The sequence below is a fragment of the Lissotriton helveticus genome, chromosome 1_1 (assembly GCF_964261635.1).
Source record: "Lissotriton helveticus chromosome 1_1, aLisHel1.1, whole genome shotgun sequence".
In the NCBI taxonomy this organism is placed as follows: domain Eukaryota; kingdom Metazoa; phylum Chordata; class Amphibia; order Caudata; family Salamandridae; genus Lissotriton; species Lissotriton helveticus.
In genome coordinates, this window is record NC_136057.1 from 1,342,771,145 (window position 1) to 1,342,789,456 (window position 18,312).

The following is an 18,312-nucleotide window of genomic DNA, read 5'->3' on the forward strand; positions in this document are numbered from 1 at the left end:
TTTTTTTTTAAGTGCAGATGTGGCGAAGCAGCTAGAGCTGCTGACTCTGGAGCTGGGGATCAAGGGTAGAGTCTCAGCATCAGCTCAACATCCAGTGATTCTGGCCAAATTGCTTAATCTCCCCATCTCCATGGACTTACCCTGGATACCCTCACGGGTCATAAGCTGCACTATATGAATCTACTAATTACAGATGGTGCTGGATGCATCATACCCCTTCTCCCCCATCAAAGTCCCTTTCAACCTGCCACTCAACACGAAAGCGCCCCAAACGCAACATGGACACAGCACCTTGTTTTTTACAATGTGGGTAGCTGTGTATTTTGGGCCTTAGCTTAGCCAGCATCTAGGCAAACCAAGTAAACCTGCATATTGTAAAAACTAGACACTGGGGATTGCAGATATGTGTGACTTGTTTGGCTCTCAATAGGTTTTTTCCAGAATCCCTGGCAAACGTCCAACTTTGGTAAAAACACATACTTTCCTCATATTTCTGTGACGTAAAGTTCTGGAATCTGAGGAGAAACCCAAATTCCCATTGACCTCAGTTTGATCCATTTCTGTCGTGGGCAATAGTCCTAGCCACACAAGTGGGGCAGCGTTTTTTCCGGCAGAAGTGGGGTAATTTTTCGCGGTAGGAAGTTTGTGGATTCCTGCAAATTCCAGATGTTTTTATCACAGAAATGTAAGTAAAACGGGTTTCTTCAGGCATAGTTTGAGGTTTGCATGGCATTGTGGGTTAGAAGATCTTGTGAGATCCACGCAAGGTACACCATCCTGGAATCCCCTGGTTGTCTAGTTTAAAACAATGTCTGTGCTTCACAGGTTTGCATGGGTGGCACCACAACACAGCTCCAGATACCCTTATTGCTTATCTCTCACATAGATTTTTAAGGCCTTTTTTTACCTTGGTCTCTCGACCCATTAGGTGGGGTGCCGTTCTTATCAGGAGACATGTGGGAACTCAGGGAGTAAGAAATTTGTGGCTCTCTGAAGATTCCTGAACTTTTCATCACGGAAATGTGAAGAAAATGTGTATTTCTTACCAAAGTTGTATGTTTACATGGGATTCTTGGTTAAAGTACCTAGTGTGAGGCATGCAGGTATTTTACCCCTGGACTCACCTGGGTGTCTACTTTTGAAAATGTGCAGGTTTTCGGTGAATAGGTCCAAATTATGGGCGATGCTTCTTCATCTAGGCGTGGATAAAAATATTGTGTACTTCCTTGCTGATCTGCATAGGGCTCTATCTACCACCGTGAGATACGACCATACGGGTAACTGCACAGGGAAGATTCATATTGTCAATGGTGTTAGGCAGGGGTACATTTTGCTCCCCCTGCTTTTTACCCTTTACATTAATAACTTGGGTCCAGTTTTATCTGAAGTGTACAAAGACATCCCAAGGGAAGGGAAACGCCCAATTCCGGCACGGCTGTACGCGGATGATGCCGCCTTTTTAACTCGTACAGCAGTTGGGTTGCAAATCCTTTTTAAATTCATTTGCTGTCTTCATGAAATCTTTAGATCTTAGTGTTCATTTTTCTAAATCACATGTCATGATGATTGGCACCAAAGTAAAAGGGGTAAAAACCATGCATTGTGAGGGGAATGTGTTGTCTAGGGTTTCCACTTTTCCATACCTGGGTATCATATTTGATGATAAAGGCACATGGTCACCTCAAATATTAGCTAAAAGAAGTGTTTTGGCTAGATCAACCTCAGACGTCCTGGGTTTTGCCTGTAATTTGGGAGCCAGACCAATGCCAGCGCTTTTAAAGATATGCGGTGCAAAATGCATCTCCCTCGCAATGTATGGGGCGGATCTTTGGGGTGTCAAGAATGTGAAGACAATCCAAGTGGTTGAGGATTAGTTTTTAAGAAATATCCTTTCTGTCCCACAGTCCACATCTGGTTATATTGTCCATCAGGAGTGTGGAGTTGGATTTGTGGAGGATCTATTAGCTATTGCACCACTTTTAAAATGGATTTCAACCTGGTTAAACCCTGAATTGGAATTGAACCAGGAAATCCTAAGAGACTGTTTAGCTCTTGATTTTGGGTCCCGTATCCCCTGGCTGACTTATGTTTACAAATTGTCAGCAAAACTGGGTAGACCAGAGTTGTTTAACTCGCCTGAGAAGCTGGTGAAAGGGGATTTGAAATGGGTCAAGAAATCCTACATGTTAATGATTGCTATGGCTAGAGAAGAAAGAGATCTGGTAAAGCCGACTGTAAGAGCTCACCAATTGTTAAAAACATCATGTGCTATTGAGCCATACTTGAACATCGTCACATACCCAATTTTTCTGTGTGCACTTTCTTTCAATTCGGAAACCCTTTATTATCCTAATTTTAAAAGACAAAGGCTTTTTGCAAGTTAAACCAGCCCTCCTCTATCTGCAGCTGCTTTCGAATGTGTGGGAGACTTTTAACATTGCCAATTTTCTCACTGCGGCGGTTAGATTAAAGAAGAAAATAAGATGCGTATAGCCCACTTTATTAATTAGCTTAGTTTAACTGAATTTAAGAATGCTCTAAACTGACAATGTGGTTTTTAGAAATTATTTTAAAATGAACTGATCTTTTGTACTGTATGTATTTTAAGCCTGTGTAGCCTTATTGTAATCTTATGGCTTTTTAAAGTTTGTTTGTATGAACTGTTTAGTATGCTTTTATGGTTTGAATATGAACCGAATAAAGTATTTTTGACTGACTGACTGTGAAGTGAACACAAAGCAGTAACCCATTGAACTATGCACACAAAATATTGCTCTTTGATATGCATGGTACACATTCTTTGCAGTAGGCATATCACCCCTCTGCACTACCTTAGAGTAAAAACAGCCAGTATACAAAACACGCTCCCAACTCTCTCCAGCAGGTACATTGATCACCAGAGTTATCTTGGCACTTTTATTGTTGACCAAAATCTGATGAATATACAAATAACTTTGTGGGATACCCAGTTCAGTGTAGTCAGTTTGTTAAAATAAACTAGTTTGTGTGCCCTCCCTGCACCACAGCATCCTCTACACATAGTATTTTACACTCCTTGTTCTGGAATCCACTGCTAATCAAGGGCCAATATTGCATTGTCAACTATCTGCTCTGCTTTGTTGTGTCACCAGTTAATTCACAGTTGTCTTGTGTTCGAACACCGTCTTGTGCACAACACTCTGAGACCTGCTTGTGCGGAGATTGCCTTTATAAAACAATAAATAAATCTACGGACTGGGAACCACAACCGGCCCTGGCAAAGTGCTCGGCTAGCTGCCCCTCCCCACTCGGGGGGTTGGAGGTGCCGCCGAGTTCTTTGTCGGGGCTCTTTTTCGGCCGATTTTGGTACAGGGCCGATTTTGCAGCTATGCTGCAAAAAGGGCCCTGTAACAAAAACGGTCCCCAGGGGCCCAAACCCTCCCTCCACCCGTGCAGCGCACCAGGGAATTTCCCGGTGCCCGCTATGGCCAGTCCGGCCCTGCTTGTGTCCCGCTTACGTAAACTACATACAACATTATATGGTTGATTAACCCCCCTTGGAAAAAATGACAAATGTTCTGTGCCTTCTGCTTGACCTCCATTTATTACCACAGCTTTGGTGCTTTGCCAAAACCAATAGGCGGTATCACAGCAAACAAACAGCGTAGCCGAGACTGGGAGGAGTGCCCAATGCACTACCCTCATAAGTGGTAAAGAGCTACTGGTCTTGCCAAAAAGGTGAGTAGTGAGGGCACAATGGTGGCATAAATAATGGTGATCAGTAGTGTGGGCAGACCTTTTTACCGGTCTACTGGCCCACTCATGTAAAAATCTGCTGCTGTGTACTGAACTCACGCTTGGCCTAGATGGTGCTGGCATGTAGCGCTGTGCGGTGCAAGTGTGTGCATGATGTATGTGTGCTTCGTAGTGCTACAATACATTGTGGCCTATGGGGTCCATATTGGAAGCCCAGGGTTTTGAGGAGGTCATGTACAGAAGGAGACCTCTCAGACAGATTTGTGGATTTCTAAGAGCTGGCTGGGACACACTAGAGGGAGAAAGGCTCTCCTGTGCACTTCACAAAGGACTCGTAGTTTCCAAAGTACAGTGGGTCTGGGTAAAACTGAGGCAGGAGATGGGGCTGATAAGGGAATCATGAAGAGCGGGGCTGGGACCTTTGGTAGGCATATGTCTGTGAGGCTTGCATTTGGGTGTCATTAACAAGGAACTCTTATGGCTTGTGTTCTGGGGCTATCTGGGTAGGAGTAGCTTGTGCTGTGACAGGCTGCTTCCAGGGAAAAGGACAGCACCGAGCAGTGGGTACTTCAAAGAAGACACCCGCCACATGAACTCCACAGCATGAGACACTAAATCGCATCTGTGTCTGAAAATTAATTATAAAATGGGGAGCTGAAAGCCTCCAAATTGTCAACCATCGAGCAGCCAGTGAGAAGCTCAGTAAGAGTTCTGCTTTGTGTGATCAGAACTGGGAATTAAGGCCTGTCAGTCTCCCAACTGGGTGAAGGGACAACTCCATGGGAAATCAAGACCAACGGCCCTGGAACAAGGAGCATCAGGGCCTGCCTGAAGAGACCAGAGGACCCTATGAGAAGGAGAGCCTGGTGGAGCAAGGTCAAGTGAGGGATCCTGGTGAGTTGATCCCATTAGTGAGGTGTGAGATAGCAGCTGTGGCACTGATCGGGCTATTGTCTGTGTGCAGACTGAAGGCAGCAACCCAAATGCCAGAGCGGACCCCACAAACAAAACTGATGTTGCCCATGTGCAGACCAAAGTCCATTTCCCCATATGCCAGAGGGGACCACTGTAAAGAAAGATGTTGCTTTGTTGATTGGGCCATTGCCCGTGTGTAGACTAAAGTCAGTGACTCCGTACACCAGAGCGGCCGCCATGAAGAGCAAGGGCCTTTGCCCTGAGGGCCAAGATGAATGGCTCACCGGGTGCAACATGTAACCATGATGAAGCCGTGGCCTCTGGCCCATGTGCCCAGTGTCCCCACTGAGTCACTGAAAGGTGGGTAGCTGTGCCAGACCTGCCAGAAGGATCAGAGGAACTGTATGCATCATCTGAAGGAGCGCCCTGGATGACCACCCGACAAACCACCAGAGTACTGAGCACTCCCCGGGTCTTCTGCATCACAATACCAGAGGGAGTGGGTAAGACTGAGCGCCAGGCTAGGGAGCCCATGGGGAGCTTGCTCTGCCTCATAGTGCCATAGCCTGGAAGACTTTGACTTCTAAGGCTCAGACGGCTAGCCCCAGCACTATCAACATCAGAGACGGACGTATCTGCTGTGTTTTCCTTTAATAGTCGGACATGTATGTGCCTGAGGACTGACTCAGTCCCATTCCTAACAGCCTGATCCTTTCAGTAAATGTCACCAAACCTCTATAGATGTGTTTTTTACTGCTCCGGCGCTACAAAGATTTTGGAGCATTCTTGCCTGAGTGCCTGTAGGACTCAGCGATACATGTGTCAGGTCAGTGATGTGCTCATGTCAACAGGTGGGATTTTCAGCAGTACAGAATCTTTGAGTTGGTCTACAATCCGATCCCTGATGACACATGATGCATGGTAACGAGGGAGAAATATTCTTGCTGTGACATACTCAGCAGTGGCGTATGTATGACGTTACAATGCATACTTTTACAGCTCATACCTTTACAACACATTTTTTACAACGCAACATCCATTACAGCGCATTCCATTACAATGCATGCCATTACAACGAATTTTTAAAAACTACCTTTACAACGCATTCCATTACAATGCATACTACCTTTACAACGCATACCATTACAACGCATAACATTACATGGCATGTATGGTAAGTATTGGATAGTATAGGGGTAAAAATTACTATTCTAACTCCAGGGGGATGTAACAGTAGGGTAAGTGTTGGATAGTGTAGGGGTAAAAATTACTATTCTAACTCCAGGGGGGTGCAACAGTAGGGTAAGTGTTGGATAGTTTAAGGGTACTATTCGTTGTAATGTTATGCGTTGTAATGACATGCGTTGTAATGACATGCGTTGTAATGACATGCGTTGTAGTGGTATGCGTTGTAGTGTCATGCGTTGTAATGGTTGTGTTGTAATGGCATGCGATGTAATGGATGTTGCGTTGTAAAAGTTTAGTTGTAATGGTAGAGTGTTGTAAAAGTTGCGTTGTAAAGGTTGTTTCCCGCAGTGGCTCACCAGATACTGGGTAGAAGCAGGACTGGCTTTAGGGCAGTGCGACTGGTGCGGCCGCACTGGGCGCTGACCTGTGGAGGGGGACGCTGACGTCAGGAAGTGTGCTGTGTTTAGCACTGACTTATGACTGGAGACATGAGGGTCACTTTTGCCCGGTGGTAGTGAAAGAATCTGAGGAGGAGGTCATGGGGGTAGGGGCGCCAAAAATAATTGTTGCACCAGCGCTAAAGCTGGCCCTGGGCAGAAGCAATCCTTTTACATTTGGTGATGCCATTACCCATCCCCCAGGGGCCACTAACTAGTAACACAAACGTATCTTCTGTCCACCGATTTAAACATCTCACATCGACCATTGGATCTTGTGCCAAAAAGGAAATATGGATCATGTTTGTAGGTTCCTCAGTATGTGACCAATCTCTTGTTCCCCTTAGCATGAGCATCTTCAAATGGTTTTCAAATTTCTTAGATGAGGAGCTTAGTGGATCTCTTCTCTATTGTGCAGTCCTGCACAGGGAGTAAATCTTCATAATAGAAGAGACAGGCGCTTTGGATACTGCTTGTCCTTTAACTGGCATGGCGCATTTACCCTGGGACTAAGTAGAACTGACTTGACTACAGGATGATGGTATCGCTCTAATCCATGACCTATGTAACATTTGTATCTTCTGAATAATACCACTTCTCAAATGGGGCTCGCTCGTTGTCGAGGATTGACCTGCTTGAGAGTGCATTTGCACTGCTGGTTCCATGCAAACATCTGACAGAAATAGCTGATAGGTTTGTTATTCCCTTCTACCCAGAATAATGGAAAATACCAGAACCAGATCTTAAGCCTCAAAGACAGTCAGTGAAAAGTTGGATGGGTGGTGGAGCACCCATGTGTCATCTGCCTCTTATCATTGAATCCAAGGGCCTGAGTGCTTGAGGTATCTTGGGGCCATTACTTGGTGGTTGCTCAACATGGAAAAATGAATTAGAAGTTTATTTATACACACACACAGTGAGTGCAGCACATTCCAACATGTTTGTATTTTCAATGATCAGTGAGTTTTCTGTAGGGTTTTGGAAAACGCACGTGTAAAACAATGATAATAAGGTCATTTCAGGTCCAAAAGGGACACCAAAGACATTTTCCCAATTTGTGGCTTCAGACTCTAATTTGAACTCACACCCCTTATTACTTCATTTCCTTTGCCTGATAGAAGTGTCAATTGGGTGACTGAAACAAATAATAAATTGTGTGGAGTGATGAACCAGTGGACAGATGTAAAACTCATTAACAGAATGTTTTTCCTTCCATCCTCTTCATTTTGTTACTAATCAAGTCTATAATTATTTTTTACAGATAAAATCATGAAATATTTCATCCTTCTTCAAGCCTTTCTTGTGTGTGCAACATCAGGTCAAGGTAAGAGACATTTACAGACAGGGTGAAAGTCCTAACAAGCTTTGGCATAGCCAATAGGTCTCGCTTTTGGGACCTTATAAGTGTTTAACCATGCAACAGTTAATGTTGTTGCACCAAGGATATTGTGCTGCATAACTAAATACTTATAAGGTCCCCAAAGCGAGACCTATTGGCTATGCCAATGCTTATTTTATATGGCGCTTTTAGTTAAGAAAATAGCAATTTCTTCATTTAATGATGCAAGTGGTGACAAGGAAAATGTCAACCACGTGATTTTGTAGGTGCTGGCATGCTTTGTGGCTCATGTCTCACCTACAGAATGGCATGATCAGAAACAGAAGTCGTGTGATGGCATGTTTCTTTTTGCCAGTGCTGTGCGGCATCAGAAAATTGCATTGGCAAAGAGCTATTATGTCCTAAAGGTGAGACATATAGGCTTTGTCACTGTTCATTTTATTTGATATGGTAACATGCAGTGTACATATTTAATGGCGACACCCCTGGGTGCCTACTGGATCCAGAGTGAGCACATGGAATAGTGGAGATTGGTCAATATATGGCCTGTGAGGAAACAGAAGGGACTCTTGCTTGGTGAAATAAAACAAGGGGCACAAATATATATGACTTTTGAGTGAATGTGTAAAGGGGCTGGGTATCCTCCTGCACGTATTTACATGTAACCAATGCTGCTTCAATAACTCTGCAAGGATGTACTGCAGCCCAAAAAAAATCTCTGGAATATGTAGGGGGTCAGTACAAGCGCTCCAATATAAGGTATCTTTAGAGACAGGGTATGTCTTCATCACCACATACACATTTAATTTGACATTTCATTAAGAAAAAGCAATTTGACCATATCCAGATGAAACCATGACTGTGATCTGGTTATCAATATTTCACCAGAATTTGTTTCTGTTTCCTAACTCACTTTGATCCTATTTGACAGGCTGGCTCGTGCTTGTTAGCTAATAATAATTATTATAATACACAACATTGTTATTGTCATTGCTATTATTATTATACCTAAGGCCACAGAAATTATGCGATTGTGCGGCTGCAGCGATTTGCGCATAAATATGAATTTGCCGCATTTGCCACATAATCCATCATCTGCTGCATAATCTGTAGGTTTTAACACAAAATATTAATGTTTTTTTCTAGCTCAAATGGTTCAAAAGTTACCCAAAACCCAGTGCCACACGTTACAGCACAGTGAAAGGCCATTTGAAGAGGTTGACTGGTCACCTTTCAATTGCTTATTGCTGTATTTGGGTACACCTCCCCTCATGTCCAGACAGTGTAAACAAGTGTAAAAAGTACAAAATAATGAAGTACCAGTTTTAAAAAATGTACTACATTACATCTCATAATTTGCTTTTCCTTGCAACATCATTTATTCAACCCTGCAGCATAATTAACCCTCTCCTGCCGCATAATTCCAGTGGCCCTGTATATACCTTAAGCCGCAACCTGAACGGTCTCTGATAATAGCTTTATTAATCTTTATTTGTTGTTTGCCATCAAGATAGAGAGAGATTTGCCTGAGGAAGATTTCAATTGTTGAACAACATTTTAGAAAGAAACAATTTACCAAAGTCGGTGATTTGTCCAACACAATTGTGTGGCCCTCTGCTGAGCTACAGTTGGGGCTGGTGGGAAAAGAACAGGCAGGCCACGAGCCCGCGGGCCCACAGAGAGGAGGAAGTGGGGAATTAGCCGGCAGACCGTGGGCTCAATAAAGCGGCAGATCGGTTTACAGGCCTTTGTCTGTGGAGCCCCCCCGTGCCAGGGGGTTAATGGGCCAGAAGAGATCAGAGAAGGGCGACAGAAGTGGGCATTGAGGAAGGTATCAATAAAAGCCCAGCAGACAAAGGGCTAAAACACACACCGTCAAAGGAGGACAGATGGTAGTGAAAGGGACAGATATTGGGAAGAAAAACAATTGGGGGCTGATGGAGTGAGAAGGAGGCTTCATCATTAAACAGTTAGCCAGCCAGGGCCGTGTTCTGGTGAATAAAATTGTCACCCCCGCCCCCTCTTTTTTATCACCTCCGGACAATGAGTAAGACCCAGAAAGCAGTTATCGATGCGGCTGTAGAAACCAGGACCTTTAAGGACTGTTTTTAGGGGTGAAAAATAGGGGTCTTCCGTAACAAACGAGCAAGTGGAGCTGAAAGGTAACAACATCTGAGAGAAAAAGACTGGTGTGTCTCATTTTGCAGATGAGAAACAGAAAATCAACACCCGATTGGATGGCGCCAGATAATCTTAACACAGACTTCATTCAGTGTCGTCATATCCTTACAGGTGATAAGACTGACATTAGGGCGCTGCTGACATAAATGCTGTCTCATCTGGCTTTAGGTAAAACTTTTAGAAAGAACTCGGGGTTGCTACTGAAATTCCTGGTTTAGTTAGTCAGTGTCTTAATGCAGAGGAGGAAAACAAGAATTGGCCGCGCGGCCGTGAAACCAAAAGTGATGCCAGGCATACGGTCTGTGGTGGTGGAGGGGCAGAGCCAGGCACTTGGGAGATCAAGGCTTCATGAGCCATGAAAGCCACATGGCGGCTGCACACGTGGCCGCAAGCTTGAGGCCAGGAAAAGATTGTGTTAGCACTTTGAAAAACCACTAACTAAATGTCTCGCAGAGCAGCACATGCGCTGGCTCAGCGAGACCTAAAAATTAAGTGGGTGGACTAACCAGGTAAGGCAGTATGCAAGTGACATCACTGTGCATGACATCACAGCAAGTGGCATCTTGACCTCACAGGAAGTAACATCATGTTTAGCAGATTTATCAGGAGTACATGTTAAGCACATTATGAGATTTAACAAATGAAATCTGATTAGAACTTAAGTCTTTGACTTGAGGTCCCTGTCTAAAGGAATTAACAGCGCAAATGGGGATAACGTTTAATGTCTGACTATCTACAGTAGACAAGCCACTACGTTCTACAAGACAGGCATACTTAATGGGGCACCAGGAACGAAGCACAGTTCATGCATTCCATACAAATGGTAAAACTGCAATTGTGAGTATCAAAACTATAACATTTATTAATCTACTAAATGTTCCACCATTATTTACACCAATAATTTTAGCACATTTTGACCATTATCAAACAATTGCAAGTCCCACACTGTTTTTGGTATTCTGAGCATGGCACTATGAACGTTAGTTATACTTGGATACACTGTATGTTAGAAATTAGGTTTCTGTTTGGCAGAGGTATGCACCCTGTCCAAGCAGGAGCCATAAGTCAGATACACACCATAAATTAGCCTGCACTCACCCTCTGGTAGCTTGGCACAGAGCAGTCATGCTTGCCTTAAGAGTATTTGTGGAAAGCTTCAATCAGTAAGACAGTGAGTTATGAATTTTTAAAGAATAAACTGAAAAGTAGTGCTTAAAGGCATAACGTGAAGGCCAAAGCTGTCTGGTCATACCACACCAGATCATTTCCAAACATTCAAGCTGACCACGATGGAGCGTGGGTCGGATATTGGGACCAGCTTTGGCCCACAACAAAGAACCTTAGTTCCGTTGTTGAAGAAGCCAAGAGGCAAGAAGCAAAGAGGCAATATATTGCTGCTGTGCTGAGCAAAGTCAAAGATGCATCAGAACAGGAAGTGATGCCCGAGCAGTCGGCGATGCATTGTCCTTGGTGTGTCACTGCATCGATGGAGATGTGCCGGTTCCAAGCAGCGCTACACAGTCTATACGGGTTTTTTTGTTGTTGCATCAATTTACACCCACGTCCAAGTGTCCAGGACCAGATTGACACCACTTGACAGGGTAAGACTCTCATTTGGCAGAGTCCAAGTGCTGTAGCATGTGAGTTGTAAGTCTTTCATTCCCCTGAGACTGCAAAACAGGAGGCAAGCCCTTGGAATTACTAGGGTTCTGGGTTGGAGAGATGCAGGTACAGTCTTTCTCACTCCTAGGAAAGGAGGGCAGCATGCAGCAGGTCCGTACATCAGAGCAAGGGTCCAGCAAAATGGCAGTCCTTTGAACAGCACTGCAGTCCTTCCTGGTAAAGTATCCACAGGTCCTGAAGTGTGCTGAAGTGGTGGTGTCCGAGGTCAAGTACTTGTACTTAGATGTGCCTTTTGAAGTGGGAGGGGCGTCAAAAAGATGCCTTTGAAGAGCACAGAGTGCCTGCCCTGGCTCCAGAGTCACCACATAGGGGTATGCACCCTTTGTGTTGGGACAGAACATAGCCTAGTCAGGTGAAAGTGTCCACTCCTACCTCCCATTCTGCCCATGATGGCCCATAGTCACACCTAAACTCTCTTAGTGTGTGACTGGCTAGAGGGAAGGCACAATGCCCAGAGGTCACTAATCCCAGACATTTGAGACTGACAGAAGGTACCAAATGGTTAAAGTAAGAAAATGCCAACTTTCTAAAAGTCTGACTTTACCATAAGTTGTAATTTTTAAATTGTGATTCCAGAGGCACCAAACCTGGAGTTCCATATTTAACCAATTGGAAATGACACTTCTAAAACATAATAAGTTATTCCCAATGTTATCCTTTGGGAGAAATAGGCCTTGCAATAGTAAAAAACAAAGGTACGAGTTTTTTACTACCAGTAAATGTAAAACCTAAAAGTACATGTCCTAATTTTTAAATACACTGCACCCTGCCCTTGGTTTGTCCAGGCCCTTCCTTATGGGTGACCTGCATGTATTAAAAAAGGTTTGTGCCTGGCAAAAAGGTTAACTAGGTCGACATGGCAGTTCAAAGCTGCTCACACAGGCTCTGCAAAGGCAGGCCTGTGACATGTTTAGGGGGCTACTTAAGTGGGTGGCACGAACGGGTCTGCAGACCCATTAGTAGCATTTGAGTTACAGACCCAGGGCACACTTATTACAGTATACCAGGAACTTTTAAGTAAACGAAATATGCAAATTGTGGATAAGGCAATTAGGCCCGGGCGGTAAATTCCGTTCCGTTTGCGAAATTTGCGCAATTTGGGTAATTTTGCGTTCCGCGGAGAACGCAAAATTGCCCAAAATTCTGCATGCTGTGACTTCGCGAAATCTTTTGCTTGTTCACGTTCACAAAATGCGTGTTCGCAAGATATTTCCACCCGAGCATGCAAACAGCGATTGCGAACAGTAAAAAAGCTTAGCGAACAAGCAGTTCTGCGTGTTTGCGGAATTTTTGCGTGTTCGTGGAGATTTTTTACCGTTTCACGGAGATTTGCGTAACGCGATTCTGCGAATTCCGCCCACCCCATAAGCCAATGACGCCATATTTGAAGCAGAAAGCACATTCGCTTTAGCACTGGTCAGCAGTGGTATAGTGCCGAAAGTCAGCAAAAACAGGAGGTCCGAAAGCAAAAAGTCAGGGAAACCGCAGCAAGGATGCCAGGTTTAACAATGTACATATATTAATTGAGTCACTGTTCCTGAGATGGGAATTAGGAGAATGGGTCAGTCATTTTTGAAAGGTGAAGAAGAGTCGGATAGACTCTTACTTGATGCCCCCACACACCCCAGTTTAATTCCTGACAGAGTTGGATTTTAATTATGGAATATGCAGTACTGGTCCATGAGTTTTAATGAATGGACCTCGATCCGGATGAGCAGTCCGAGAAGGTAGCACTCTTGGGGGATTCGGCAGTGGCTGATCAGACCAGTGTGAGCTATTTACACTTAACTAGAGCTTCAAAATCTGTGCTCACAATCCAGCACATCACACATGCACTGAACACTGACCAACAACTCATGTAAAGGGAATACAGTTCTCCTCTCCCTCTGGTGTTTCTTTTATCTAATTTTCTTGCTGTGTCTCCTTTACCGTATTTCAGTGGATTTCTCCTTCTGCATTATTTCTCTTTTGCAAAGTCTTAATACTTTTCAGAAGCCTTCTACCTTTGTCTTTCACTGGCTCTCTTTTACTTTTTTACTCTTTGTGGACTTCCGGTCTCCTCCAACCATTTTCCTATTTGGGATCTTTTTACCCTACAATTATAGATCTTTCTTTCTTTTTCAAATTTTTTAGCACATCTCTGGGGTTATTTTCTTCACCCTTTCTGCCTTCCAGGGTTCCATACTATTGCTCTCTGAGGCCTTACTTCATCCATCTTCGCCCCATCACTCGATCTTTCAATCAGGGGTTTTATAAAGCGCACTACTCACCCATGAGGGTCTCAAGGCCCTGGGGGTTGGGGACGGGTGGGGGGGTTGCAGCTCCGGTTCTGTCGAAGAGCCAGGTCCTGGTGTTCTTTTTGAAGATGTCCAGGAGTGTCTGATGTTCACTGGGAGCTCGTTCCAGGCCTTGGCTGCGACATCGGAGAAGGCTCTTCCACCTGCTCTGTTCCTGCAGATGCCAGGGCGAGGTCGGCGAGCGGAGCTTCCTTTTGGGTATGTGGAAGGCGACTCTCTCGTTGAGGTATTTGGATTCGATGTTGTGGAGGGATTTGTAGGCGTGGGTGAGCAGTTTGATGGTTACTCTCTTCTCGACGAGGAGCCAGTGGAGGTCTTGTAGGTGTTGGATCATGTGTTCGTACTGTGGGGTCCAGAGGACAAGTCAGGCTGTGGCGTTCTGGGTGGTTTGGTGCTTGTGTAGGAGGGCTCTGTTGATTCCGGCGGTGAGGGTATTGCCGTAGTCCAGTCTGCTAGTTACGAGTGCGTGCGTGAGGGTCTTTCAGCATTCTGGGGGATCCATGTGAAGGTCTTTCGGAGGCCGCGGAGTCAACTGAAAAAGGTGGAGGCGACGGAGTTCTCATCTGTTGGTCATGGTGAGGGAAGAGTCAAGGATAATGCTGAGGTTCTGTGCATGGTCTGTTGGGGTGGGAGGACTCTAGAGGGCAGAGGGCCACCAGTTGTTGTCCTAGGCAGAGGTGGAGGGTCCAGGGTGTGACGTCCTTCATTCCTTCCTGGAAGCAGAGTCGGGAGACTTCAGGGTTCTTCGTGAGGGAGAGGATGAGCTGGGTCTCGTCAGCGTATGATAATATGCTGAGCCCATGCTATCTGACGATGGTGGCAAGGGGGGCCATGTAAAAGTTGAAGAGCGTGGGGTTGAGCTATGATCCCTGGGGTACTCTGCAGTTGATATCTGTGGGTTCGTAGAGGAAGGGAAGGATTCTGATCCTCTCGGTTCTGCTGGGTCCTATTTTGAGGGATTTCTTTCACTATCTCCTAGGTTGTCTAACATTACCTTTCTCTCTTTGCTCATCCTCTCTTTATTTATCCCCTGACACTGGTCCATGCAACACAATATACCATCTCCGGCATCTTTAATTTTCTCTGCAGAACATATTTTGATCAATAGAAAGAACGTATTGTTTTTCAGTGATCCTTACAAAACTCAATTCATATGCTCTCTCTCTCGTGGCTTAGCTGCCTTTCTCCCTCATTCTCAAGGGTGCCTCGTGTGCTCGTGTGGGTCTATTTCACTCTTTATGTTGCTTTGTGGGTTTGTCATGCTCCTTTTATACTTACTGTTTGGGGATTTTTTTTACCTTTTGATCTTGGATTCTTTCATTAGCCAGAGTTTTTTCCTAAGTGCAAACTAATGCATTTCACATAGCTCTAATCCTGTTTTCTTCCTCACATGTACACATTTGTGCTCTTTAAAGATTACTTTTTTCCTCTGTTTATATATTCACATCTCAGGTTGCTTTAAGGTTTCTCAGATTTGTGGTCTAATATTTTGCTTTTACACTCAAACACTGTAAACTTATTTCACTCTCCTTTGGTCTGTGGAATTCTCTGATAACCATCTTCACCTCAATGCACCTCTTATAATAAAGAGTTTTTGAAGTATGACTTGGCCTAGTTGAGATTCAAATTCATGAACAACAGATCACAAAAAATGTCTTCTCTGTTGATCTCACTGTATCTTTTCTCACTTTCCCCACCTCAAGTCTTCTTCTTTTCTTAGTTCTCTCGCCCGTCGTCTCTTTCTTTCTCTCTCTGCTTCACTTACACTTATTATTTCCATTTAGCTCCTTCTCATTATCTTGCACCTCCTCTGCTTTACGTTCTGTTTTCCCCCCTCTCTCGTTCTTCACCCCTTATGCTCTGCTTCTTCTGTCACCTAATCTTTTTTTTTTTCTCTGGCTTTTCACATTTGTTTCCCCTCATTGTTACATTTCTCAATCATGTTTCCCTTCTATCACTTTCTTGCTCTGACGGGTGCTCTCTCAGCTCTAATTTCATCTTCCACTATGTCCCTTATATTTCTCTCTGAGAGGTCAGGCTTTATGTGTAGATGTCTCGCTTTGCACTTGAGAGTGAAACTATAAAATAGGGTTAGAACCCCATACAGGAGTAATACGTTAAATAACTCCAAGGACTGCATCACCTCATGGATAGGCAGCATTCTAAAATAACACTGCATATAGGTTTTAACAACATAATGCCAGCTGAAAAATATAAATTGCAGCATTATTGCCCCTACGTTGAAATATGCACTGGCCTTTGTGTTACTTGGGTCCTCTGCAGTGTTTACTATGGAGCTGAGGTCAATGAACCTTTGTCCAGCACAAGTGCTATCCCAAATGGACTGCTGTGAATCCAATCACATTTATTACATTGTGTTAATGAGCTCTGGCATCCCCAAAAAATGGAAAAGACTTTGCACCCCAGGAGGAACTGTATGTACAGACAACAAACATTAGTTTAATGCCAAGTAAGTGTCTAAGTTTCGAGAACAAGAACAGAAGCACTCGCCTTCATTCACCCTGGAAAATCACTTTGTCTTAAATGTGTTTATTTCAACTTTCCACTACTGGTTCCTTTTTATTAGTTCTTCTAGCTTTTAGGGGAAAATATGCACCTGGCTTGGGAATGGTAAGCAGGACCGGCTTTAGGGCAGTGTGAGTGGTGCAGCCGCACTAGGCGCTGACCTGGAGAGGGCACTGTACTCAGGAGGGGTGCTGTGCTTAGAAACGCCTGACGTTCGAAACGCCTGCTGCAGAGTTCCTTGTGCATCCAGCTTTCGGGCAGCAATGCAAATGTCAAAATAACTCTTGTAATTGATGTTCTTGCTAGAGAAATAGATCAGGATTGTGCGTAGTGGCAGTTTTGACTTACCATAAAGTAGCATAGACTGTTAATATGCCTGCTGCAAAGAACAGATCTGTATTTTATTAGGCTAGGTGAGTGGATTGGTAAAACCACCCTTTAACAGTGCTTTAAAACAAATGAAATGTGATATGGGCTATGGAGAGATGAGGGGCACTTTTGACAGATGGTAGTGAGGGAATCCTAGGAGGAGGTCATTGGATGAGGGATGCCAAAAGAAAAACTGTAGCACCGGGCACCACCAGAGCTAAAGTCAGCCCTGATGGTGAGTGACATATTGAAAGCATTGCATGGGATGAAAGTGCTTACCCTGCCTTCTCAGCACCTCCTCTAAAGTGTCTTGAGCATGAACTGATCTGTCATTGGATGGCTGATGCTGTGCCACTCGCTTATAAAGAATCACAACTCCTGACAAGCAGCCAGAGCACAATCGCAATACAGCCTCTCAGAAATAATCTAGAAATGAAACTACTGATCATCTCTGATGCCAATCTGTGGCTGGTCTGGTTTTTTTTTCTACCTGTCCTTCCAGTATCTTTCTCTCCAGCGACTGGAAACAACGGTTGATGCAGGGCAGATATGAGGGAAAACACATATCTGAGGAGTCTACAGGTTAAAATAAATGCAGTCTACACAGGCAAGATGCCCCCCTTTGCTCCTGAACCCTGGTGTCATTTCACTACTGATAGATTTGCCCCTGATGTTGTACCTTCCAATGCGTCCCAGCAGAGTCCTACTCCTGTAGCTACAAATCTTCTCCCGCCTCGTCCCTTCTCAGAGGAGGGGTGCCGTGAGGAGAATTGCGATTATCCTATTATCATGACCTGAGAATCTGGATTTCATTAAAGACACGGAGGCTAAAATTATGCATTCTTTTTAATGCAGTCACGAGCAGCCGCATTACATCATAAACAAAACAATTCTTGAATGCAGTGAGAACATGTTATAAAATGCATGAGGAGCAAACAGACTGCCTCTTTTAAATGATTCAAAGCAACAAAAGTTCCACAAAGGTGAGATCCAACTTGATCTTGAGAGAGAAGAAAACAGGAATCCGAAGGGAGGATACAAATTGAGGAGTAGTCAAAGATGATGAGAATAATCCATCAGGTGGAGTTTTCTGGAAATAAGGAGGAAAATGTTAAATAGGTCATAAACTCGAGCGGTAAAAGCAGCATAATCAAATGCATAGAAAAATAAACAAAGCAATAAGTACTCCGTCCAAGTGAGGGACGGGTGGAATAATGTTAGCCTCCGTGTCTTTAATGAAATCCAGTTCTCATTACAAGACCAGAGGCTACATTATGCACGTTGGTAGCCTTGAAGGACAACATCAGGCATATGCTCGATAGGTTTACAATAGTGATGAGCAATAGTGGAAGCATTGAACCAATCAGCCGCTTTCAGGATATCATCCAACTTACCACCAGACCAGAAAGATTTACTGGCCATAGCACCTCAGAGAGTGGGCCTGGAATTTAGATAGGTCAATCCCAGCAAGGCTCATTGCGTACTAGACCCATCTGGCTATGGAAGAAGAAACTAGTTTAAAGGGATTAACAAAGGAAATAAGGAGTTGATTAGCATCCTGAGGGCGAACATCTCTCATTCTAGAATCCTACTCTTTCATACAGTCTACAACACAGAGTCTTTTGCACAGATCGAAACGAGG

General features: G+C 44.2%; 1 protein-coding gene across 1 annotated transcript in view; it reads left to right on the plus strand.

Moving 5' to 3' along the window:
• Positions 1–18,312, plus strand: part of LOC144823910 (coagulation factor XI-like) — a 73,476-nt gene that overhangs the window by 7,293 nt on the left and 47,871 nt on the right. The window contains exon 2 of the mRNA XM_078682817.1: positions 7,537–7,599. Within this exon, the coding sequence (XP_078538943.1) occupies positions 7,537–7,599 (63 nt within the window). The remainder of the gene's footprint in view (positions 1–7,536; positions 7,600–18,312) is intronic.